Source organism: Lampetra planeri, chromosome 57 (genome assembly GCF_965212315.1).
Source record: "Lampetra planeri chromosome 57, kcLamPlan1.2.h2, whole genome shotgun sequence".
Lineage (NCBI taxonomy): Eukaryota > Metazoa > Chordata > Hyperoartia > Petromyzontiformes > Petromyzontidae > Lampetra > Lampetra planeri.
In genome coordinates, this window is record NC_136163.1 from 3045583 (window position 1) to 3071911 (window position 26329).

Sequence of the window (26329 nt, forward strand, 5' to 3'; positions counted from 1 at the left end):
ACTGCGCTGCGCTACGAACCTGGCGACCCGGGTTCGATTCCTGCTCACGGCCAACACCAGTGACGATTATCTGAACCGGTCTTGAGCCTCCCTTAGGTCGACTCGGCCTCAAATGAGTACCCGGTGCGATGTGTGAACATCGCCACGAGGGAGACAAAGGCAGCTGGGCGTGGTGCTGGCCACCCACCCCCTCGTGTGCCGGCCTTCATAGGCGGTCGCTAACAGCACTTGCCACAACAGTCTGTTCAGGGTTCGATTCCCGCACACACACACACACACGCGCGTGCCGGTGTCTGCATTGCAATGCCGCATTGCGTGACGAGGGAGGCAATCACCTTCCACGATCCTCTCGTCAATGTCCTGCCCAGTTCCATACGACTCTGTCAGGTACCTGCGCCACAGAACACACGCGTAAAGCATGGCACACACTCACACGGCACACACAGTACACAGACAATACAGTACACACACAGCACACACGGCACACGCACACGGCACATACAGTACACATACAAGACAGTACACACACAGCACACATGGTGCACACGGCACATACAGTACACACACAACAGTACACGCACAAGACAGTACACACACTCACACGGCATACACAGTACACAACACAGTACATACACGCACACGGCACACACGCACACGTACACACTCACACGGCACACACCGTACACACACACACACAACACAGTACACACACACGCACACACAGTACAAACACAAGATAGCACACAGTATATACACACACAGCATACACACACAGCTTACAAGCACAACACAGAGCGTACACACACAAGACATCAAACAGCATACACGACAGCATATAGCTTACACATACACAACACAGCATGCAGATGACAACGTACACACACAACATACACACAATACACAGCGTACACACACAAGGCAGCAGCAACACAGCGTACTCAACACAGCACAGAGGATGCGCATGACGCACAGCATACAGGACAGTGTCCAAGCAACACACAGATTACACGCAGAGCACGCGATAAAGCATACACGCAGCACACAGAGGGCACACACAATATCCACAGAGCCCACAATGGCGCACACACACACTTGTTCTGTCATGATGGGGTTTCTCATTCTTTACAAATTTGACAAAACACTTAACAAACATCATGTTGGCCGTTAGCAGGACTTTCACTCGCATCGGCGGGTTCATGGCGCGGTGCGCGCTAACCGCCGCTACACCACCGCTCCCCAGCAAGAGAGCTCACAGATACGGGGAGCACAGCAGCCACAACGCAACACAACAGCACCACCGCACAGCTCCACAGCCACAACACAACCACCACCACCGCACAGCTCCACAGCCACAACACAACAGCACCACCACCACCGCACAGCTCCACAGCCACAACACAACAACACCACCACACCACAGTGACAGCCACAACACAACCCACCACACGACAGTAAACAGCCACAACACAACATCACCACCACCATCGCACAGCTCCACAACCACAGCAACACCACCACCACACAGCTCCACAGCCACAACACAACAACACCACCATCGCACAGCTCCACAGCCACAACACAACATCACCACCACCACACCCCAGTAAACAGCCACAACACAACAGCACCACCACAGTCACAGATCTCCGCAGCCACAACACAACATCACCACCACCACACCACAGTAACAGCCACAACACAACACCACCACCACCACACCACAGTGACAGCCACAACACAACAGCACCACCACCATCGCACAGCTCCACAGCCACAACACAACACCACCACCACCACCACCACCACACCCCAGTAAACAGCCACAACACAACATCACCACCACCACACCACAGTAACAGCCACAACACAACATCACCACCACCACACCACAGTAACAGCCACAACACAACAACACCACCACACAGCTCCACAGCCACAACACAACATCACCACCACCATCGCACAGCTCCACAGCCACAACACAAATCACCACCACCACACGACAGTAAACAGCCACAACACCACCGCACAGCTCCACAGCCACCACACCACAGTAACAGCCACAACACAACATCACCACCACCACACCCCAGTAAACAGCCACAACACAACAACACCACCACAGTCACAGATCTCCGCAGCCACCACACGGTCCCACCGGTCAGGTCCCCCGGCGGTGCCGTGCTCCTCACCTCAGCACGAACTTGGTGTTCTCGGTTTTACCGGCCCCGGACTCCCCGGAGACGATGATGGACTGGCTCTCATGGTGAACCTTCATGTCCCGGAACGCCTTGTCAGCTGTGCTGGCACGGGCGGGGAGGGGGGGTGCGGGAGTAGGAGGGATGTGCCGTGAGTGCATCTGCTCCGGACCACGTGTGGGCAGCGGTGGTGCGGCGGTTAGCGCTCCGCACTACGAACCTGGCGGACACCGGTTCAGCTTTCTTTTTGAGCCTCGTCTCAATTGGTGCTAGACCAAGGGACGCCTTTTCAAAAGAAAGCCTTCTCTGGTGTGGGGACCAATCAGTTTCAAGGACAATGCATATATTATCAGTGTGTTTTTTTTTGCATTTTGACCACAAGTATTGTGGTTAATGCAGACATGATTCCTTGTAAAAAGGTTTCAGTTTTGTTGGCAGAAAAAAGGGGAAAAACCCTATTATTACCTAGCGTGGTGTTGAAAAACACCAGCAACGTGGAGAATAAAGGTGGACGGGCGTGGTGGTGCCGACCACATCACCCGCCCGCGGTCCGTGCCGGCCTCTGCTCGCTAACACCACTTTTTTCGCCAAGTCTCTAAAAGCTACACAGGGAATCTTTATCTTTGTCCGTGACAAGAAGAAGAATTGCCACAGGGGCCCAACTACAAGTCATCGGCTGCTAGTCAGCGCCATGTTTATAGTGCCGAGCTGTGTAGTTAAGGACCCTTTTGAGGTACAGACACACAGAGACAACGACTGCTAAGTGCCCATGTGACTCGGGGTTTCATTACAATGTCAGGGTACGATGGTTAACCCGCAATGTGGGACAGACTGGCGTTCACCTGTGTGTGTGCGTGTGTGCGGTAGTGCAGCGGTTAGCGCTACGCTGGGCTAACGAACCCGGCGATCCGAGCTCGATTCCCGCTCACGGCCGCCAACACACCGGTGACGATTATCTGACCCGGTCCTGCGCCTTCTCTAGGTCGACTCAGCCTGAAATTAGGAACTGGTGTGGTGCGTAAACATCGCCACTGGGGAGAAAAAGGTGGCAGGGCGTGATGCTGGCCACCCACCCCCTCGTGTGCCGTTCCGGCCTTCAAAAGGTGCTGTTTGCAAATAGCACGTGCCCCTACAGTCTTTTAATGGCTATGCAAGGGGTCTTTTTCTCTGTCCATTCGAGCATGAATGCATGCCCGTGTGTGTATGTATGTACGTATGCTAAACTTCTTTCGCACTGCACGTAGCCAAACGTGCTAATCGGAGGTGTGTGAGTACATGAGTGCAGGCCAGTGCTTGAGTGCATGTGTGAGTGTGTGCCCGTGAGTGCGTACGAGTGTGAGTGCGTGTGTACGTGCCCATGAGTGTGTGCATGAGTGCGTACGTGCCAGTGCGTAAATGCGTGTGAGTGTGTACAAGTGTGAGTGTGTACTCATGAGTGCGTGCGTACAAGTGTACGTACGTACAAGTGTGAGTGCGTGCGTGAGTGCATGCCCGTTAGTGCATGCGTACGTGCGAGTGAATGCATGAGTGCGTGCGTGAGTGCGTGCCAGTGCGTGAACGCGTGTGTTCGAGTGTGAGTGCCAGTGCGTGAGTGCGTGAGAGTGTACGTGTGCGTGTGTAAGTGCGTGTGAGTGTGTCCAAGTGTGAGTGCATGCGAGTGCGTGCCCGTGAGGGCGTGCGTGAGTGTGTGAGTGCGTGCCAGTGAGGGCGTGTGAGTGTGTGTGTGCCAGTGAGTGCGTGTTTGAGTGCATGCCAATGCATGTGAGTGTGAGTGAGTGTGTGAGTGCGTGCTGGTGAGTGAGTGCGTGCGTGAGTGCGTGCCAGTGAGTGCGTGCCAGTGAGTGCGTGCCAGTGAGTGAGTGCGTGCGTGAGTGCGTGCCAGTGAGTGCGTGCCAGTGAGTGCGTGCCAGTGAGTGCGTGAGTGAGTGCGTGCGTGTGTACAAGTGTGACTGCGTGCGAGTGCGTGCCCGTGAGTGCGCATGAGTGCATGCGTGAGTGAGTGCGTGCGTGCGTGCGCGTGCCCGTACCTATCGCGTAGACGTGCGGCGGCAGCATGCCCAGCGACTTGCCGTTGTACTGCTTGACGGTCTGCGACGAGTAGAGCGCGGGGAGGTCGTAGTAGGGGTTCACCGCGATCAGGATGTTCGCTACGTACGTCTGAAACGGACATCATCCCCACGTGTAGCCTCAGCAGACCGTTGGGGCGAGCGCTGTTACAGGGAGCAGCACCAACGAAGGCCGGCACGGCACGCGCACACTGGCCCGGGCCTGGTCCTCACCCCGGCCTGCGTGGTTACTGAGGTAGTAGATTAAATGTCAAAAGGCGCAGCCCCTGCAAGTGCTCGCTCGCGCCCCTGCTGCTGGAAGGGCGCTCCACTTAGCCTCTCGATAGTCACTCTGGAATGTACTCGGGGCTGACTGGTCAATACTGGGCCAGGCGTCTTGGAAGAGGGGGGAGTTTACCCATGCACGGGCAAAATATGACTTTGAAACCCCCCGCCCACCTCCTACGCATTTCACAAGTAGTACTAATCCCATACCTGCATTTCCCATAAATATGCTAAATTCCTCTTGATATGCAAATTCTTTTGTCAAGGCACCCTTCCCCCCTTCCAACCCAGCTTAAATATACGCTCCAAGCGTGGTGGTGTTTCATTCAGACGCTGTCTCCCCGACAGACCTGGTCTTCACCTGAGGACGGCTGCTTGCGTTGTGGCCGAAACGTCGTGATAATTATTTTATCATGTTTTATTTTTATTATTTTATTACTTCCCTTCTACGTGACGTTACCGAAAGAACCAAGAAGATGAGTTTACCCACACTTCACCCGACGCGCAACCCGCCGATCGCAGCGAACCAGTTAATGCTGTCCTTCCCGACTGCCGTGCAGGGAGATCAAACCAGCGCAGCCCTCCATTGTGCGCGAAACCAATTCTTGCACCAAGGCAGCATTCCCCAAGGGTCGATGACTCAACCGATTATCGATTCGCTTACTCGGCTCATCAGAAAACAGCCGGGGGAAGGGAAAGGTAAAAGTCTCGCACGATGCGCCGCTACACGGGAAGTGACGGGGGTCGGCTTGGTGACATCATCAGCATCACGCCGGGCGTGGCTAGCGTGGGGGTTTCCCACCTTCAGGCGAGGCAGGATGTTGGGCCGCTGCCCATTTTCAAATGAGCCCGCGTGATCGGCCACACACAAACGACGTTCGGTTGAACAATCGACTCGCGTCTGGCCCGTCCGTGTGACCAGAGGTGCTCAGCTCAATGGGCCTCACCAGCTGAGACGAAAAGAGTCCGAGTCTCCGATGTCCCAGCTCGACTCTCATAATTATGTAAGGGGCGCCACGGTGGCGAGATGTTAGCTCCCTCGCCTGGTATACAGGAGGTCGTGGGTTCGATCCCGACCATGACGCCTGCTGTATATTTGGAGTTTGAGTGTCTCTCTCTCTCTCATCATCATCACGGTGGCTAGGAGATGTTAACTGCCTCGCCTGGTATACAGGAGGTCGTGGGTTCGATCCCGACCATGACGCCTGCTGTATATTTGGAGTTTGAGTGTCTCTCTCATCATCATCACGGTGGCTAGGAGATGTTAACTACCTCTCCTGGTATACAGGAGGTCGTGGGTTCGATCCCGACCATGACGCCTGCTGTATATTTGCAGTTTGAGTGTCTCTCTCTATCTCATCATCATTACGGTGGCTAGGAGATGTTAACTACCTCTCCTGGTATAGATGAGGTTGTGGGTTCGATCCCGACCATGACGCCTGCTGTATATTTGCAGTTTGAGTGTCTCTCTCTATCTCATCATCATCACGGTGGCTAGGAGATGTTAACTACCTCTCCTGGTATACAGGAGGTCGTGGGTTCGATCCCGACCATGACGCCTGCTGTATATTTGGAGTTTGCGAGCGTCTCCCTCTATACCCGTGATCACTTGGATTTTTTTCTCAGGGGATCCTCCAGTTTTTCTCTCTACATTTATAATCAACATCACGCGTTTAGAGTATTTGTCTGTTATACATTTCGACATGATGATCAACTACTTCGTTGACCTATCATGTGTGGCCAGGGTGCTTCTAAAACAGAACTAACAGCTCAACGGGCCCTTACCTGGTAAAAAAGTGTAGTTTTAGTTGTTGCATTTATTGGTTTTTAGTGACTTGCTTACCTTTCCTATACTTTGAACTTCTTTCGTGTTTTTGTATTGTTAGTTGCTATAACTTTCTGACCTGCCCCTACTGGACACATTTGTGACAAATAGCTTCATAGCTCATCGGATTCCTCCAGGATGGATCAAGATTCTGATTCCGATTTCCGTCATCACAAACTGTGCTCTCAGCCGGCTCGTCTACAACGCGTTCCAAAAGGCCTAGAGAAGGCTGAGAGCCAAATAATCTAAATGCACATCAATTCTAAATGTGGAGAAAAATCCACGCGACCCCAGGAAGAGAGAGCCAAGCAAACTCCAAATACTGTTTATAGCAGGCGTCAGGGTCAGGATCGAACCCACGACCTCCTGTATACAAGGCGAGACAGTTAACATCTCACCACCGTATAGAGGTTGGGACCTCCTGTATACCGGGCAAGGCAGTTAACATCTCACCACCGTGTAGAGGTTGGGACCTCCTGTATACCAGGCGAGGCAGTTAACATCTCATAGCCACCATATAGGGGTTGGGACTTCCCGTATACCAGGCGAGGCAGTTAACATCTCGCCACCGTGTAGAGGTTGGGACCTCCCGTATACCAGGCGAGGCAGTTAACATCTAATAGCCACCATATAGGGGTTGGGACTTCCCGTATACCAGACAAGGTAGTTAACATCTCACCACCGACGAACTCGGTGGAAACGTTGTAGGAACGTGAGGCTACGACCAAGTGACCCGGACCGCGCGGCGACCCCGACCGCGTCGGACCTCGAGAGCGAGACGAGAAGGACGAGTGAAGCCAAGCGCACGCGAGACGGGACACAGGAACCGATTTCCAGTGTAGGCGGGGGGGGGGGTGGCGGCCGCGAGCCCAACCGTGGACGGACCAATCGAAATCGCTCGGGGGGGGGGAAGCGAACCGGCCGCGAGCCTCGTGACGCCCGCGAACCTTCGCCGCACGTTACCGGGCGCCCGTCTACTTCTGCGGAGAGAGAGATTCTCTTCGCTCTAAATATTACAAACGAGCGGCTGCTCATTATGAATTTAAACGAAAAGGAACACCCCCCCCCCACCCCACCCCACCCCACCAGTAGCCACCTGAACAAACAACAAAAAAACGAACGCAACCCGACCCGTGGGCTTCAATTGGCGCACACGCACGGTCGGCCATGCAATGAGATGGACCAAAGGCTACAAAGCATCAACGTCAAAAGCCGGGCGATCAGATGTCTGAGTTCCCCCCCCTCACCCCCTCCCCTCTCTCTCTCCCAGCCTCCCCCACTCTCTGACAATGAGGCCGATATCAATGTCCTGGGAACTGAGCCAGCCCACCTTGGCGACCTGGGTTCGAGCCCCGACCGCTGGGGCGAGCGCTAGGTACGTGGCCCGACTTGGGCGCGCGGGGCAAACGAAGCTTCGAGCCGTCGCTTGGTTACCCGCTCTTTTAACAATTTGCAAATGACATGCGATTGTTACATTTAGGCTGATGGAGTGGACAATGCTGCGCAAGCGAGACTAAAAGGTACGACTCCGGTGGTTTGTAAAATATAATTATTTTAATTAATCGCGACCCCCCCCCCCCCAACCTGGAATTCACAAGCGTTTTACATCGGACGGTTAAGAGGACAGGGCACTGCTTGGGGAGGTCTTCATCCAGCAGTAGACTGATCAAGGCTGCTGCTGCTGCTGATGATGATGACGAGTCAACAGTGGTGACAGGTTGTCCAGCAGGAATTACCACATTTCACACACCCACACTTCACACACATACACACTAAGAACAACACACACACACTATCACATTACACACACACACTATCACATTACACACACACACTACAAACACTCCACACACTACAAAGATCCCTGCCCTATAGCCTTAACATAATGTCGGTGCACCTAATAAGGTCAGCACGGCACACGAGGGGGTGGGTAACCAGCACCACGCCCGGCCGCCTTTGTCTTCCCAGAGGCGATGTTTGCACACCACATCAGGTACTCATTTGAGGCTGAGTCAATCTAGGGGAGGCCCAGGGCCGATTAAAAAAATCGTCGTTGGTGTTGGTTGGCCGTAAACATTACACACTCTCACACCAGACAATCATAATGCTCACAATCTATACACTAGAAACACTCCACACACCCATACACTGCACGCACTTCCTTGACACACTCTCACACCCCCACACAATCACACACACGCCACACTACACACTCTCACACACGCCACACTACACACTCTCACACGGCACCACCCTGGTCATACACAGTCGGTGGGAGTAAGGAGATGGAGGGCGACTGCCTCCAACTGCCCAGCAGCGTCCTTCACAAGCCTCCTAAACAGAGGACGATCTTGACACCGCTGGTACCGGTCATCGGCAAGTCCACTCAGCTCCACATCCTCCAGCACCACATCAGCTCGTGCCGCGCCCGTTTAACCCCCCCTATCCGGCCGAACAGAAGCCGTTTGGGTATGCGATGGCTGGACATGCGGGCTACATGGGGGGGGGTCACCCCCCACCCCACCCCACCAGCACCATCGGGGTCAAGTCAACGAACGTGGCAGCGGCGACGCCGCCACCATCGAACCCGACCCGGGCGAGACCACCACTTCCCGACTTCCGGAATCACCGGGTGTCCATCAGGACAACTTACTTCGATCAATGATGACCGTTTGTGGGGGGGGTGGCACGTAGCCGCTGCATACCCCCCCCCCCCTGGCCACCGCCCCTCTCGCGCACAAGGTCAGTGACGGCGGCGTTTAAATTGTCGCCAGCTGCGCGCGCGCGTGGCTCCTCCGGCTGAGACGATCCCGAGGCTCGATGAGGAAGCCGCGTTTCAGAATGACATTAGAATCGGAACAATTTATTTATGCTGGAGGAAATCCGATGAGCTGCAAAGCTCTTTGTTTCCCACAGATGTCCGTCAGGGGAGCTGGGTAAGAACGTTACGTAATGATGGAAGTGACGCCGCTGCCACCGCCGTCGTCATCATCATCGCCGTCGTCATCATCGCCGTCGTCGTCACCAGGGCAGCATCTCTCCAGCCATCAGCGCTAACCGCCGGGCGAGTGAACCTTGTTCACCTATCATCATCATCGTGATTATTGTTATCATAGATCATCGCGCTCGTTTACCCAGGAAAGCCTCACCGTGTCTCAAGACTATCTTTTCAGGTTTACGTTCCAGCCAAGTTTTCCGAAGTCGATGTTTGTCGCTGCTGTTGCTGATGCTGCGTGATCCAGATTAAGTGGCACAGGTGGCAACGCTCGCACCTCACGAGCATCAACCCCGGGTTCGACTCCCAGACTCAGGCGCCTTTCTGAGTTTGCATGTTCTGTTTCTCTCTCTCTCTCTCTCTCCGCCTGTCCTGCACTTGTTTCCACCGGCTTCTCCAGTTTCCTCCCAGAGACTAAAGCACACACACACAATGTAACCACTAACGTGGCCCCAAACATCGCAATGCTGAAAGAATTCCCAGCAAGTTACTTAATCGGGATCACGCAGCATCAGCAGCAGCATCATCCCCCCGTCTATTACGACAAAAAAACTTGTCAGGATCCTCCTGAAATTTAAAAACTATAAACTATTTTTGTTTCTTTTCAAATGTAAGGCCCACTGAGCTACATAGCTTATTTTCAGAAGCGACCTGCCAATCGCACATGATAGACCCCAAAGAAGGTGGCTTATCACGTCAAAATGTATAGTTGCCAAATACTCTAAACGTGTTGTTGTTGTTGATTCTAAATGCTGAGGGAAAGACCCAAGGACACGGGAAAAAATCCACACGACCACGGGGAGAGAGTGACACACGAATACCCCAAATATAAAGCAGGCATCGTCAGTTCTAGATTTGAAGCTTTCGTGACTGCAAGGATTCATATTCTTAGGTTTTTTCGGTAAAGTCACGTAGGTAAAAAAAACATTAAAATTAATAAAAGTAAAATAAATAAATAAATATATTTATTAATTTAATTAATTTTACTTTTATTAATTTTAATGTTTTTACCTACATGACTTTACCGAAAAAACCTAAGAATATAGGCATCGTCAGGGTCGGGATCAAACCCACGACCTCCTGCGTACAAGGCGAGGTAGTTAACATCTCCCAGCCACCGCAGTGCCACTCTTGAGACTCGGAGAGGCTTTCCTGGGTAATCTAGCATATATAAATAAATAACGAGCCCGAGTTCACACCGCTCGGAGCTCCAGACTGTGACCTTAATAGCTGCCCCCGTTCAGGAGGGAGTTCATAATGGATTTTTCGTATTTATTTATTTATTTCCAAAAACGGGTTCCGTTTTAAAGATTTCCCGCCGTCAATTAAACCGTCTGTCATCGCGTGCAAACAGACGAGCCTTTCGAAGAGCTCGCGTCTACATTGCTAATCAATAATGTGTGCTCTTGTAGAATAATAGTTTAAGGGTAGTTTAATCCGTGCGCAGTAGTGTTGTGGTGAGGACTGCGTTCACGAGGATGTGTGGGTGTTGTAGTGGACGCTGGTATCATGAGTCCGTGTGGGTGTTGTGGTGAGCGCTGGTATCATGAGTCCGTGTGGGTGTTGTGGTGAGGACTGGAACCATGATTTCGGGTGGGTGCTGTGGTGAAGAGCATTCCAGACGGCCGCAGAAGCGCATCAGAAAGCACACAATCTTTGTTCATGTATGTGTGTATGTGTGTTGAACTTCTCTCGCACCGTGCCTAGCCGATCGTGCTAATTGGAGGTACGGGGGGGGGAGGAAGGACGACAAACTAATTAATAAAGGTTTGAAGAAAAGAGTTTGTCAATCGAGATGATTTTTAGCTCCAGTGGGTTCCTAACATCGGAAGGAAGAGCGTTCCAGACGGCCGCCAAAGCGCACCTTGAAGCGCCCACGCGATGTGGTGAGCAAACCGTCTTCGTTCATGAGAGGCACCCAGCCGCATCCGACCCTGGCTGCTCTGCGCCGATGACCTTTGGTCCAATCTACGCTCAGCCGAAGGAGGCCGCGGGTTTTGTTTACCGCTGCCTGACTGGAAGGCCCTCGCTGTGGGCTGCCCCTCGCTGTGGGCTGCCCCTGGCACTCAACTCCCCTACTCACCCACTCAACCGCTCACTCGTCCACTAATCTAAACACTCACGGACTCGCTCCCCTACTCACCCACTCAACAGCTGGCTCGCCCGCTCATCCAAACACCCACGGACTCACTCCCCTACTCACCCACTCAACTGCTCACTCGTCCACTAATCTAAACACTTACGGACTCACTCCCCTACTCACCCACTCAACTGCTCACTCGTCCACTAATCTAAACACTCACGGACTCACTCCCCTACTCACCCACTCAACAGCTCGCTCGTCTGCTCATCCAAACACCCAAGGACTCACTCCCCTACTCACCCACTCAACAGCTGGCTCGCCCGCTCATCCAAACACCCAAGGACTCGCTCCCCTACTCACCCACTCAACTGCTCACTCGTCCACTAATCTAAACACTCACGGACTGACTCCCCTACTCACCCACTCAACAGCTGGCTCGTCCACTCATCCAAACACCCACGGACTCGCTCCCCTACTCACCCACTCAACCGCTCACTCGCCCGCTCACCACACTGCAGGTCTGCACCTCACTTCTCTCTCCGATTCTTCCCTCCGCGCAGGTCCACTCCCAAATTCCCTCCGCCCATCGTCGTCTCTTCCTTCCCCCCCACAAGCTCTCGGTAAGAAAAATAATAATAACCGTGCCCAATTCATGAAACGCGTTACACCCTTTTCTACTACCCGTGTATCGATAGTTCAATGTTCACGTGCCATCTTACTACTGCTGTGTGTTATCTTGGTGTAGTCTGGGACTATTTCCTTGTTGTTTTTGCTGCCTTGCCCAAGCTTGACAAATCGTACATATCTCTTTTGTATGGATAATTAATTTACATTTAGCGACTCGCTTACCTTTTTCTTGTACTATTTTCTGTCGTCACTCGCTGAACCCCATCCCGCCCATACCGGACATCTGCGAAAAAGGAGCTTCGGAAAATCTCACCGGATTCCTCCTACCCCTGCAGTCTCAATAATAAAGATTATAAACATTTCAATGCCCTTTGTTGCCGCCCCGCTTGCCACTTGGGGCTTCTGGGCCTGCGTGCTCTGCAACCGGTGGCGAGATGAGGAGGAGGTGGATGGCAACGAGGAGGATGAGGGGGAGGACGAACTCGGAGCGTTGGACAACTCACGTAAATCTTGTCCTTGCTGTAGCGCACGCGGATGTTGTTGAGCAGCGTCGCCTCGTTCAGGTACATAAGCGCGCCTGCACAAGCCACGTGACAACAAAGACAAAGATCCACCCCCCACGTATAAGCCTCTAACAGAGCACCTGTGAAGGCCGGCCACGGTGCGCGGGGGGGGGGGTGGGTGGCCAGCACCACGCCCGGCCGCCTTTGTCTCCCCAGTGGCGATGTTTACTATACACCACATCAGGTTTTCGTTTGAGGCTGCGTCGAACCAGGGGAGGCCCGGGACCGGTTCAGATAATCATCACTGGTGTTGGTGGCCGTGAGCGGGAATTGAACTCGGGTCACCGGGTTCATAGCGCAGCGTGCTATCCTTCAAACATTACCACTCCCCACTCATTCACTCACCACACACTCATTCTCACACAAGCGCAGACACACTCTTCACTCACACTCTACAGAACAGGGGAAGAACCCACAACATCCAAACAGGAGGTGCCCGAGAGTCAGGAATCGAACTGGGGCCGCCCTTCTTGCCGAGAGGCTGGAGTGAGTGCTACCCCCACACACACGGCGACTCTGGGTTAGCACGATTCGCTACACATATAAAGTTCGCACGTACATACATACGTGCAGGGGAAAGCGAGCAAACAAGCCACTCACAGTTGTCCTCCACGTTCTTCTGGTTGTCCTCCTCGGCAGGGAACACCTGGTTGTACGGGGCCTGGAACATCTGCAAGGAAATGAAGGGGAGAAAGATCGGCGGAGCGATCGCACCCTCTGATCCAGCACAGTTGGCTATGTACGGTGCAAAAGAAGTTCAACGTAGACTCACACAGTCACTCACCCACTCAGTCACTCACCCACACACCCATCCTCCGATTCGCATGGTTGGCTACGTACAGTGCGAAAGAAATTAAATATACATAGACGCACACAGTCACTCACCTACTCACATAGTCACTCACCCACACACTCACATAGTCACTCACCCACTCACACAGTCACTCACCCACTCACATAGTCACTCACCCACTCACATAGTCACTCACCCATACACTCATATATCCTCGGATTCGCACATTTGGCTACGCACGTTGCGAAAGAAGTTCAACAAACACAGATACATAAACTCACATAGTCACTCACCCATCCTCCGATCCAGCACGGTTGGCGACGTACGGTGCGATCAAAGTTCAACATACATAGACTCGCATAGGCACTCACCCACACACTCACCCATCCTCCGATTAGCGAGTTCAACGTACATACGCACGTCGAGTATTCCGTCGTTATTCGCCAGGGGTACGTTCCCGGAGATGCTCGTGGATAGAAACATTTTGCGGATATTGATGTTGGCCTCCACATATCGTACGCACGCAACGTCTGCAGATGCTTCTAAAGCGTCGAGAAGTTCTCTCTCTCTCTATCATCTCTTTATCTCATCACTTTATCTCATCACTTCATCTCATAATTGTATCTGTCATCACTTTATCTCTCATCACTTTATCTCATTACTATATCTCTTAATTTTCTCACATCACATTATCTCATCACTTTATCTCTCGTCACTTTATCTCTCGTCACTTTATCTCTCGTCACTTTATCTCTCGTCACTTTATCTCTCGTCACTTTATCTCTCGTCACTTTATCTCTCGTCACTTTATCTCTCATCACTTGATCTCTCATCACTTGATCTCTCATCACTTGATCTCTAATCACTTTATTTTTTTCCCTCTCTCTCTCGATGCCATAGTCGTGTAGAGAGTTCCAGACGCAATTCGCGGGCAGCCAAAATCGCGGATAGCGAGTTCGTGAATAACGAGGGAATACTTTAACAGAAATACCCCAGTTCACGTCGGGGGTGTACAGGGTAGTAGGTGGAAGCGAAGGCTGAGCTTGTTTGTAAGTTCGTGTGGTGTGTGTGTGGGAGTGTGAATGAATTCACGGGCGATTCGGTGTCAGAGATTGTGGTGCGTGCGAGTGGGACTTTGCGTAGAGTATAGAGTGTGTGAGTGTGTACGAGTTTGCGCCAAAGTGTGCGTTAGGCATTGCGTCGACTCCGCCTCAAGCGAGTACCCGGTACGGTGTGTAAACATCGCCACTTGGGAGACACAAAGGCAGCCTGGCGTGGCGCTGGCCAACCACCCCCCAACGTGTGCCGTGATGACCTTCACAGGTGCTACTCGCTAACAGCACTCGTCCCAACAGTCTGTTAAGGCTACACGGGGACCTTTGTCTGTTAGCACGGTGCCAGTAATCTCAGTTAAACCGCAAAGCATGGCTCATGTTGAATGTGTTGAGCGAGTTTTGTTGAGTCAATACGTTGAGTGCGTGCATTGAGCCCACGTATTGATTGCCATTCCACCTGTCCCTTACCCCTACTGGCTGGATGGTGAGGCAGTCACAGTGCCCTTGAGTGTGGGTGTGTGGTTATTGAGCCCGCATGTCGAATGTGTGTATTGAGCGCGTGTGTCGAGTGTGTGTGTTGAGTGAGTGTGGGTGAGCGGTAGTGTAACAGTTCGCGTGCTGCGCTACGAACCCGGTGACCCGCGTTTAATTCCCGCTCACGGCCAACACCAATGATGATTATCTGAACCGGTCCTAGGCCTCCCCTGGTTCGAGTCAGCCTCAAATGAGTACTTAGTGCAGTGTGTAAACATTGCTACTCGAGAGAGTGTGTTGAGTCAATGCATTGAGTGTGTGCATTGAGCCCACGTATTGATTGGCATTCCACCTGTCCCTTACCCCGACTGGCTGGATGGTGAAGTAGTCACAGTGCCCTTGAGTGTGAGTGTGTGGTTATTGAGCCCGCATGTCGAATGTGTGTATTGAGTGCGTGTGTCGAGTGTGTGTGTTGAGTGAGTGTGGGTGAGCGGTAGCGTAACAGTTTGCGTGCTGCGCTCCGAACCCGGTGACCCGGGTTCAATTCCTGCTCATGGCCAACACCAATGATGATTATCTGAACCGGTCCTAGGCCTCCCCTGGTTCGAGTCAGCCTCAAATGAGTACTTAGTGCAGTGTGTAAACATTGCTACTCGAGAGACAAAGGCGGCCGGGCGTGGTGCTGGCCACCCACCCCCTTGTGTGCAATGCCGGCCTTCTTAGGTGCTACTCGCTAAAAGCACTTGTCCCAACAGTCTGCGAAGGGTTTGTAAGTATGTGTGTGCAGAGTGTGCCAAGTGTGTGTGTGTGTTGAGAATTTAATGTGCTAAGACTGTTGATGTTGTTGAGTGTGTGTGTGTTGAGACTGTGTCCGGCAAAAACAACCCCCTACCTCCTCGTGGTGCCGGACGGCAACGCTGTGGTGGGCAGTGCCCTAGGGGAAGGGCTAATATAAATTGGCCTTTCCCTTCATGGCGGCTGTAACCACCACAGCGGCCAAATGGGGGCTCTGGACAGGTGTGAGGGCCAGGTAACCCTTCAATTAACTACCACCAAACTACGATTTTAAAAATTAATTAAACTTGTGCCGGAGGCCCCAGGGGAACAGGCGTCTATGCCGTCTCCTGGCCCCAACCCCATTTGGCGAAGCCAGGAGACTGAATCCTTACCCTCGGGGCTCCTCCAGAAACAATAACAAGCCACTACGGATGGCAAAGAGGAATGTTCGAAAGCTCACTGCGGAGGAGAGGCTGCCACTCCTCTGTCAGGAGCTGGACCGGTACCGCCTGGATCTCTGTGGTATTCAGGAGGTCCGGTGGACCGGCTCTGGCTCCTGCCACCATAAGGGTTGGACAGTCCTCTACTCAGGGCAGGAGACTGCCAAACAACAGGGAGTGGCTCTTCGTCTGAATAAAATAATGAAGGGGGCGTGGGAACCTGGCGGTGAGGTGTGGGAAGCTGTCAGCCCCAGGTTACTTTGGGCTCGCCTTCCCATCAACCCGAGGCGAGGAGTGGTGGTCGTGGTTACTTATGCCCCCACCGAAGACGAACATCCGTGGAGGGATGCAGGCAAGGCCGATGAGGCAGATGCCTTCTATAACCTCCTGTCACAGGTGCTGGCTAAAGTGGACCCTCGGGATAGGGTCATCTTGTTGGGTGACTTCAATTCCCGAGTTGGTCATGATTCTGGCACCTGGTCTAGGGTAATTGGAAGGCATGGGCCAGATCAGCTCAATAACAACAGCAGGAGGCTGCTAGATTTTTGTGCAGCCCATAGGCTTCTAATTTCCAACACGCTGTTCCGACATCAGTGCATCCACACAACATCATGGATGCATGCCGGGTATAAGCAAGAACATCTGCTGGACTACATAGTGACGGATCAGCGGATGCGAGAAACGTTTAGGCTGTCCTGCCTACGATCCATCCTGGGTTTAACCAGGCTGGATTGTGTGAGGAGGTCACAAATCCATGAAAGATCTGGACAAAGTCCAATTTGTGAGCTCCTCCGGCAGGCAAGGCTGCGTTGGCTGGGTCATGTAGCCCGCATGCCCAGCCACCGCATGCCTAAACAGCTTTTGTTTGGCCAGATGGAGGGGGCTAAATGGGCGCGGCATGGGCTAGAGAAGAGATGGAGTGATGTGGTACAGGAGGATGTGGAGCTGAGTGGACTTGCCGATGACTGGTACCAGCGGTGTCAAGATCAGCCTCTATGGAGGAGGCTCGTGAAGGACGCTACTGGGCAGTTGGCGGCAGTCGCCCTCCAACAACAACGGAGGGCAGAGGAGGACGCTCACAACAACGAGCGGAGCGCAGCGTGGCTAAAGCACAGCAAGTTGGCACAGTAGGGGGCACACGTGGTGCATCAGCCAGTCATCTCAGTCAGTCGACCCATGGCACCTGGGTCTGCCCCGTGACCTCCTGCCAGCGGGCGTTCGACACTTCACGTGGCCTCAACGTGCTCATAGCCTGGCACAAACGTCGTGGTGACGTCAATGCCACTTAGTGGCGAATTACGGTTGTTGTTGTTGTTGAGACTGTCAACGTCCCGCATGTGTGTGTATCTGTTGCGGGGGTGTGCATCTCTCACCTGCCCCTTGCCGGTGAGCGGCTGGATGGTGAGGGAGTCGGTGCCCATGTCCACGATGGTTCCCAGCTGGAAGCCATCGCTGGCGTGCGGCGCCCACACGGGCTTCCCATCGTCCATCGCGGGCCGCCGGCCGCCGCGCTCGGTGCCTACGGAACGAGAAGAGGGTGGGGGGGAGGGGCAAAGCAGCAGAGTCGTCACGGTCTTCCCACGCCGTCGCCATCCCCTCGCTCACGCTCCTGCTCGTGAACCGATCTCATCGCCTAATCAGAAGTCGTCCTCTGGGATAGGAAGCCATTAGGATCTATGGGCGTGGGGGGGGTGGGTTAAGAAACCTGTGCATTTTGTTTCAACTGCAGCGCCGGGAGCTGGAATCAAAGCGGTGACCTCTGGACTTCGTGCGCTCAAGTAGATTAACGTAACCCCATTGCTGCAACGACTCGGGCAAACTGCGGTCAAGCTCGCAGCGGCTTTTGGGGAAAATCGAACAGAGGCGGTCACCACATCAGATGCGCTGCTTCTGCGGCTGTCTGGAACACTGTTCCTTCCGATAATAGGAAGCCACTGTTAGCTGTGAACTTATAAATCAAGAACTAGATTGACAAACTCATTTCTGTAGAACCGTTCGTCGTTGTGTTCAGTTTGTTGTCCTTCCCCCCCCACACACTTCTGATCAACGCGGTTGGCTACGTACGTTGCTAAAGAAGTTCAACACACAGCCACATTCATGCAGTTGATCATCGATTATCCGGCACGCGATTATCCAGCTTCCAACGTTATCCGGGTAGATCCGGTGAAACCGGCAAAACCACTCCAAAGGCTTTAACCAGTCCGGTGATAGGCACCATGTGCGTGACAGCGATGCTTGATTTCAGTGTGAAATATTGTATACAGTACATTATACACTACATACAACTGAATGAAAATACTGTATATACATCACCCCATGCAGAGGCTTCGAGATTGGAGTGGTAAGTATGGCACGGTAAATGCAGTAACTCTTTTAAGTAGCGTATTTGTCTTTGTCTATTTATATGTTTGTTTATGTCAATTTCACATAGCAACACACATTTAAAACTATAAAAAAACATAACAACACCTAAAAACCTAATGTCATGCAAGAATTTACAAGAATAAGCTATTTAGCTATTTTAAATAATGATGAGCAGTGATTATCCGGCGTTAGTTTTTTTATCCGGCGCCCCCCCCCCCCCCGCCCCTTCGAAGCCGTCGGATAACACTGGTCAACAACAACAACAAAAAAACATTTTTTTCTGGCCTGGACTTTTGCAGCTGTTTTAAACTAATTTCAGGGTGCCGATTCCAAATCTGATCTCAGATTTGCTCTATCACATCTCATTTTTATGCTATCGGCATACCCCATTTTCATTGATTTTACCCGAAATTACCTCTGTCATGATTGCAAGTTGTTGCGAGTCAGTGACTGCTTTATTGTTAAAATACGGTGCTGTATTTTTAGGATAGTGCGTTTATAATATAATTTTATGTAGATATCCACATTTATTTAATATTTTTCTTCTGCAGTTAATTGAAAATGCAATATTTGATATCTCAAATATTGGAATCAGCGCCCCAAAATTACCTTAAAACCGTTGGAATACCTTATGCCAGAAAAAGTGTGTTGACCAGTGTTATCGACCATCGACTGCAGCTCCCCTTTCTTTTGACTGCCACTCGGCCTATGGCCTTCACCCACCGGCGGTGATCCTGGTCCAACCCCACAATGTATCCTGCCGGCCAGGCTCATCTCGGTCCGAGCCACCGACGTTTCAGAGCCACGTCTCCCATTTGGCCTCTCAAAAAAATGGGTTTTTGCATCGAAGGCCTCCCCCCCCCACCTTTTTTTTCCCCTCCCTCTCGCCGCCAAAAGATTCCCCGTTGCGTTGCCGACGTCACATCGACGGAGTGTGGGCCCCCACCACCCTTCAGTTTGGAACTTCCCGCAGCCTTGTGTCAAGAGAACGACCCGTGGGGAAATTGACGTCGTTCACGACTATTCCTGAAGTGATATCAATGATGATAAAATTATTATTATTATTATTATCTTTAAACTCGTTTGGATTTAAAGCTTTCGTGACTGCAGGGATTCATATTAGTGGTTCTTTCGGTAAAGTCATGTAGAAGGGAAATAATAAAATAAAAAAAATATTAAACAATACAAATTCTCACAACGTTTCGACTGCAACACAAACAATCATCATCCGGTGTGAAATCCACGGCAAGAAAATGTTCTTGCCGTAGATTTCACTGTGGATTTCACACCTGATGATCATTGCATTTGTTGCAGTCGAAACGTCGTGAGAATTTGTATTGTTTTATATATTTTTTATTTTATTATTTCCCTTCTACGTGACTTTACCGAAAGAACCAACAAGTTTTTTTGTTGCAGTGACAGGGGTGATGTTGCCGCTCTGTGTCGTCCCGAATAATCAATTTGCGAGTCTGCTCAAAAGTCCGATTTAATAAATGATAATAATAGATGAAAAAGTAATAATAGTTTTTGTCCCCTTCCTGGCAATAAAACAGGAGTTGTTAAGATGTCCAAAAACCAACGACACCTTTTGTAAGGAATCAAGTCTGGAAAAACCCGAGGATCTGGAGAAAAATCCACACCACCACGGGGGGCAAGAGAGAGACAATGCAAACTCCAAATATACAACAGGCGTTGGGGGTCGGGATGGAACCTACGATCTCCTGTATACCAAGTGAGACAGTTAACATCTCACCACCAAGTAAACTATAAAAACTATTTTTATTTTACCAGGTAAAGCCCACTGAGCAATTTAGCTCTTTTTAATAAGCGATTTAGCCACAAATTATAGCCCAATTAAGTGGCTTATTCGGTGAAAATGTATCGCAGCAAAATACTCTAAACACGTGACTTTGATTCTAAAATGGGGAGGGGAAAAACCGGATGACCCGGAGAAAAATCAATGCGACCACGGGGAGAGAGACAGATGCAAACTCCAAATATACAACAGGCATCAGGGTCAGTATCTAACCCACAACCTCCTACATACCAGGCGAAGCAGTTAACATCTCGCCACCTCTTCTAGAGGGGGGACTTTGGCTGCAAGCGAGCGAGTGATCGCCACGCCACACATTCAGGGTTTATCCCAGGCAGGGCCCGTCCATAGGGGGGTGCGGGACCCAGGGCATGCCACACCCGACACCTTCAAACTAAACCGGAAGTATTACATCTGACACCGTGACGTCAAAGCGCGGGGGGGAGGGTAACCCCCCAAAGCGCGGGGCCCGGGGCGGCCGCCCCAATTCACACCCGGGGATGTCTCCGATCCCCGGTTCCCTCCTGGCAGTAAGCAGCGAACTGCTGCCGGTGAGACTCTCAGCCGAAAGAACAGAGGCAGACGAGCCCAACAGCTTCACGCGCGGCGTCCGGTTTCTGTTGAACCGCAAATCAAATCTCGCGGCGTGTGTTTGGCGGCGGGCGCGCTGCGGTCCATCATTTTATCGAACAAACTATTCAAGGTACAACACACAAGAGGGCACGTGTGGGAATTGACACCAGCGCTAGACACAACGCAAAGTACAACGTTTTATATTTTTAACCACCTGACTACGCCACGTGTTTCAATAAACTCGACGTCCCTGGCATGTTTGCGGTCTATTTTTTTACGCGCGTGCATCTGTGGCCGACCACACTAGACCCCCCGTCCCTCCCTCCTTGGCCCCCATTGATGCCTCAAACATGACTCGTTGTCGTCATCGCCGTTGTCATCGCCGTCGTCATCATTTGTCGTTGTCATCGTCGTCATCATCGTTGTTGTCATCATCATCATCGTCGTCGCCGCTGTCACATTACTGCCATCGTATTGATGTGAAACACGTCGCCGGCGAACACAAGAATGCACCCGACCTTATCGGAGAACACTTACAAACGCTCTGCACAAACGATCGCGGTGACAATGTCTGGACAGCGGGGGGAGGGGGGGGTGCAAGATGAATACGTGTCGAGTGGGTCACCTCTTCACGGAACGAGTGGCCGACCGTCCGGTGGGTTAGAGACAAAAGGCGTTAGGGGGCTTTAATCGAATTGAGTGCCGCTTCTAGGCCATTTAGGAGCCACTGAAGTGTAGTGTGGTGCCGCGGGAATGTGCAATGGCATTTAACCCCTTTGCCGTTTCCGAGACATCTGCAAGTTGCAGGGTGGTGCGTGTCCCCGTCGCCGTAGCAGCAGCGCCGTTGTTTTTAAAGAAGTCGTTGCTCACCGCGGAGAACCACAGCGGCACGACCGCCGCTACTCTACGATAGCCGGCGCCAAACTGTGCCGCAAGCTCTCCCGCATGGGCTTCTGGGAGCCTCGGTGTACCGATAAGGTCATTTTATTTTAGTTTTTGTTCCCGTTACGTTCCGATGATGTACATGTACACATACGTCATCGGAATGGGAAAGGGTAAGCGCGGACCTGGGGGTAGGACACGTCGATAGAAGTAATAATGAACGAAGGTCGAGACCGACGGCGAAGTAAACTATAAAATATAAAAACCATTAAACTATTTACAGTCATATCTGTTAAGGCCCACTGAGCTGTATAGATATTTTTCAGAAGCGACCAGGCCATCACAAATTATAGCCCATTACGTGGAAATGTTATGGCAGCCAAACACTCTAAACGCGTGATGTTGAATCTAAATGTGGAGAGGGAAAAACCGGACCACCCAGAGGAAAATCTACACGACCACGGGGAGAAAGAGAGGCGCACGAACTCCAAATAGTGAATAGATCACGGCTGATGGAAATGATAACGATGACGACCACGGTCATCGTTCCCACGACGATGACGTTGATAATGAACTGAGACCGTTAAAATTATGGTGGTGGCTGTGCTGGTGGTGGTTATTACGATGGTTACGATCAGGGGTCGGCAACCATAACAACAACGAGGAGGGGCATTTTTTTTCAAATCCGGTAACAAAAACACCACTCGATATTTCAAGAGCCGCCAATGCCAATACGTCGTATTATGCTATTATTTAATTTATTATTTTATCTTTATACGTGACTTTACCGAAAGAACCAAAGAATAATGCACTGCGGTGTATACGAGACACAGTGGTTCTTGACAAACAGCATCACAAAGCAGTCCCTTAAAGAGTCGTGTGCGGCTCCAGTAGCCGCAGGTTGCACGACCCCTGCCCATGGTAAACTGGACTTCCATGGTAAACTGGACTCCTAAGGTAAACTGAACTCCCATGGTAAACTGAACTTCCACGGTAAACTGAATTTCCATGGTAAACTGGACTCCCATGGTAAACTGGACTCCCATGGTAAACTACATTCCCATGGTAAACTGAACTCCAATGGTAAAATGAACTTCCATGGTAAACTGAATTTCCATGGTAAACTGGACTCCCATGGTAAACTGAACTTCAATGGTAAACTGAATTTCCATAGTAAACTGAACTCCCATGGTAAACTGAACTTCCAAGGAAAACTGAATTTCCATGGTAAACTGGACTCCCATGGTAAACTGGACTTCCATGGTGAATTGGACTCCCATGGTGAACTGAATTCCCATGGTTAACTGCACGTCCACGATCAGGGGTCGGAAAACCAAAAGAAGAAGAGCATTTTTTTTATTTCAAGAGCAGCACCGGAGTCCCTTAATAAAGAGCCACCCGCACGCGGCCGTCCCCCTGGTCACTTTGATGATGATGATGACGACTGACGACACAGGGCTGGCTTTGAACCGCCCCTGGCCTTAAACCGAGGAGGACCCTCACAACCTGGGACACACACACACACAGAGATGGGGCAGATTCGCCAAAGCGAGGCAATAAAAAGTCAAAGATCCCCCGTATAGCCTTTACAGACTGTTGGGGCAAGTGCTGTTAGCGAGCACTTGCGAAGGCCATAACGGCACACGAGGCGGTGGCAAGCACCACGCCCGACCGCCTTTGTCTCCCTAGTGGCGATGTTTACACACTGCACCAAAGTTCTGATTTGGAGGCTGAGTTGACCTAGGGGATGCCCAGGACCGGTTCAGATAATCGTCACTGGTGTTGGCCGTGAACGGGAATCGAACTCGGGATGCAAGTTCGTAATGCAGCACGATAACTGCTACACTACCGCTCCCTCACACACACACATACGCACGCGTGCACGCTCCCACACCCCACTGTAGCTTCTATAAATACGGCCAGTGTCTCTCGCCCACGACAACACGGGTTCCGGCCACACCCCGACGACACAGGTGCAGCCACACGCCTATACAGGTGCAGCAGCCGGCGTGTGAACGCGCGGGGAGGGAAGGGAGTCGGCGCAGGGGACAAACAGGTTCGGTGTCATTCGCAGCAACTTGGGCTAGTGGTGGAGGGGCCCATCGAGGTCACGCGATGGTTTTCAAAAGATGTAGCGATGGGTTAGATCGTGTAAATGTGTCATTAAACCCACCACCACCCGTCACAATCAATTAGAAAGGTGTCATAAACAAAAACATGGCAATTCATTACTAGTTCAGCACATCTTCTTGTCTTTCCGACAGACCTGTTATTCACCTGAGGACGGCTGCTTGCGTTGTGGCCGAAACGTCGTGAAAATTGTATTTTATGATGTTTAATTTTTATTATTTATTATTTCCCTTCTACGTGACTTTACCGAAAGAACCAAGAAGATGAATCCCTGCAGTCACGAAAGCTTTAAATCGAAATTTAGTTCAGCACACTTGTTCGTTGGAGAGTAAACCCACAACATTTACCGTATTTCCCATATACATCTACAAGATCTAATCAAAACACCTCTATTATGGACAATATTGGTTGTGAAAACCTACGTGTTAAACTAACTACTAAACTATTTTTTATTTCGCCAGGGAGGGGCCCACTCAACTATGTAGCTTTTTTTCAGAAGCGACCTGGCGATCACAAACCATAGCTCAACAATAGTGGCAAATCATCATCATGTGAAAATGTCAAGTGGCCAAATACTTTAAAAGCGCGATGTTGATTCTAATGTGGAGGGAAAACCGGATGATCCGGAGAAAAATCCACACGACCATGGAAAGAGAGGCACGCAAACTCCAAATATACAGCAGGTGTCAAGGTCGGGATTGAACCCATGCCCTCCTGTAGACCAGGCGAGGGAGTTAACATCTCCTAGCAACCGTGATGATGATGAGAGAGAGAGACACGCAAACTCCAAATATACAGCAGCAGGCGTCAGGGTCGGGATTGAACCCACGACCTCCTGTAGACCAGGCGAGGGAGTTAACATCTCCTAGCAACCGTGATGATGATGAGAGAGAGAGACACGCAAACTCCAAATATACAGCAGCAGGCGTCAGGGTCGGGATTGAACCCACGACCTCCTGTAGACCAGGCGAGGGAGTTAACATCTCCTAGCAACCGTGATGATGATGATGAGAGAGAGACACGCAAACTCCAAATATACAGCAGCAGGCGTCAGGGTCGGGATCGAACCCACGTCCTCCTGTATACCTGGCGAGGTAGTTAACATCTCCTAGCCACCGTGATGATGAGAGAGAGAGACACGCAAACTCCAAATATACAGCAGCAGGCGTCAGGGTCTGGATTGAACCCACGACCTCCTGTGTACCAGGCGAGGGAGTTAACATCTCATAGCCACCGTGGCGCCCTAGAGGGGTGGGGAAGAGAATTTGGCGCTGGCTGCATTTCCACTCGTCTGTGGATTTTCCTCGCTCCTCGGAGTCGTTCTCTGAATTGAAATAAAAACTGCTTTTTGTGTTTAGTTTGTTGTCCTTCCCCCGTACCTCCGATTAGCACGGCTGGCTACGCACGGTGCGAAGTTCAACATACACACACTCATACGAGCGAGCAGCCTTCATCCAGCGGTGGTGGTGAGCGTTTAGCGGGAGTGTTTACGTTATGAAGCCACGGTGAATAATCCATGAGGTTTTTTGGTTAGATCGCATAAGTATAAATGTGTCGTTACCCGCCACCACCCGACACAGCTAATAAGTAAGGTTTGTCACGTAAACAAAACCTCTATTACGGATAACGTTGGTCGCAAAAGCCTACGCGTTAAACTGACGGTGCGTAATGATCATTGACGAGTGCAGTTTCGCGTAAACACGACCAATCTCGGGGCATAAATTGCCACAAATTACGCAATTACACCTCCTCCCACCACCCCCTTCCACTTTGCTTCGTACCCACGCCATCACGTGCGTTAAAGCATCAGGAAACACACGGGGGAGGGGAGGTAATGACCTGACAGTGGTAAACGCCGCCACGACCATCGCCGTACACGATAAGCCACTTCGTTGAGCTATTATCATTTGCATGTTTCTCTCCCCGTGGTCGTGTGGATTTTTCTCCGGGTCCTCTGGTTTCCCCCCCCCCACTACACTTACAATCAACGTCACGCATTTAGGGTATTTAGCTATTATAGATTTCAACGTGATAAGCCACTTCGTTGAGCCATCATTTGTAATAGCCAGGACACTTCTGAAAAAGAGCTATATAACTCAGTGGGCCTTACCTGGTACAATAAAACAGTTTAGTTATCTATTCAGGGAGCAGCAGCACTATCAGTGCAATTGTCCGTGCGATCAGCACCATCAGCCTGGCGACGCGAGTTCCGATTTCCCAGCCGGGCAAACATCAGTGGCGAGCGATATCTGAATCGGTCACGGGGCGCGATGATGTCACGCACGATGGCATCATGAGAGCGATTGCATGGCGTGTGATGTCATCGCCTTGGCCAAAAAGGCTCACCTATAATATCGCTGGTTTTTAATAGCCACATTTTGGGTAATCCTTTGATTGATTTGCACAG

General features: G+C 51.4%; 1 protein-coding gene across 2 annotated transcripts in view; it reads right to left on the minus strand.

Moving 5' to 3' along the window:
* Positions 1–26329, minus strand: part of MYO6 (myosin VI) — a 113492-nt gene that overhangs the window by 54813 nt on the left and 32350 nt on the right. For both annotated transcript variants that reach the window (XM_078618337.1, XM_078618336.1), the window contains exons 2-7: positions 17534–17679; positions 13222–13291; positions 12562–12635; positions 4226–4355; positions 2193–2298; positions 336–391 (exon numbers count right to left, since the gene is read on the minus strand). In XM_078618337.1, coding sequence (XP_078474463.1) covers positions 336–391; positions 2193–2298; positions 4226–4355; positions 12562–12635; positions 13222–13291; positions 17534–17650 — 553 coding nt within the window. In that variant the 5' untranslated portion in view covers positions 17651–17679. The remainder of the gene's footprint in view (positions 1–335; positions 392–2192; positions 2299–4225; positions 4356–12561; positions 12636–13221; positions 13292–17533; positions 17680–26329) is intronic.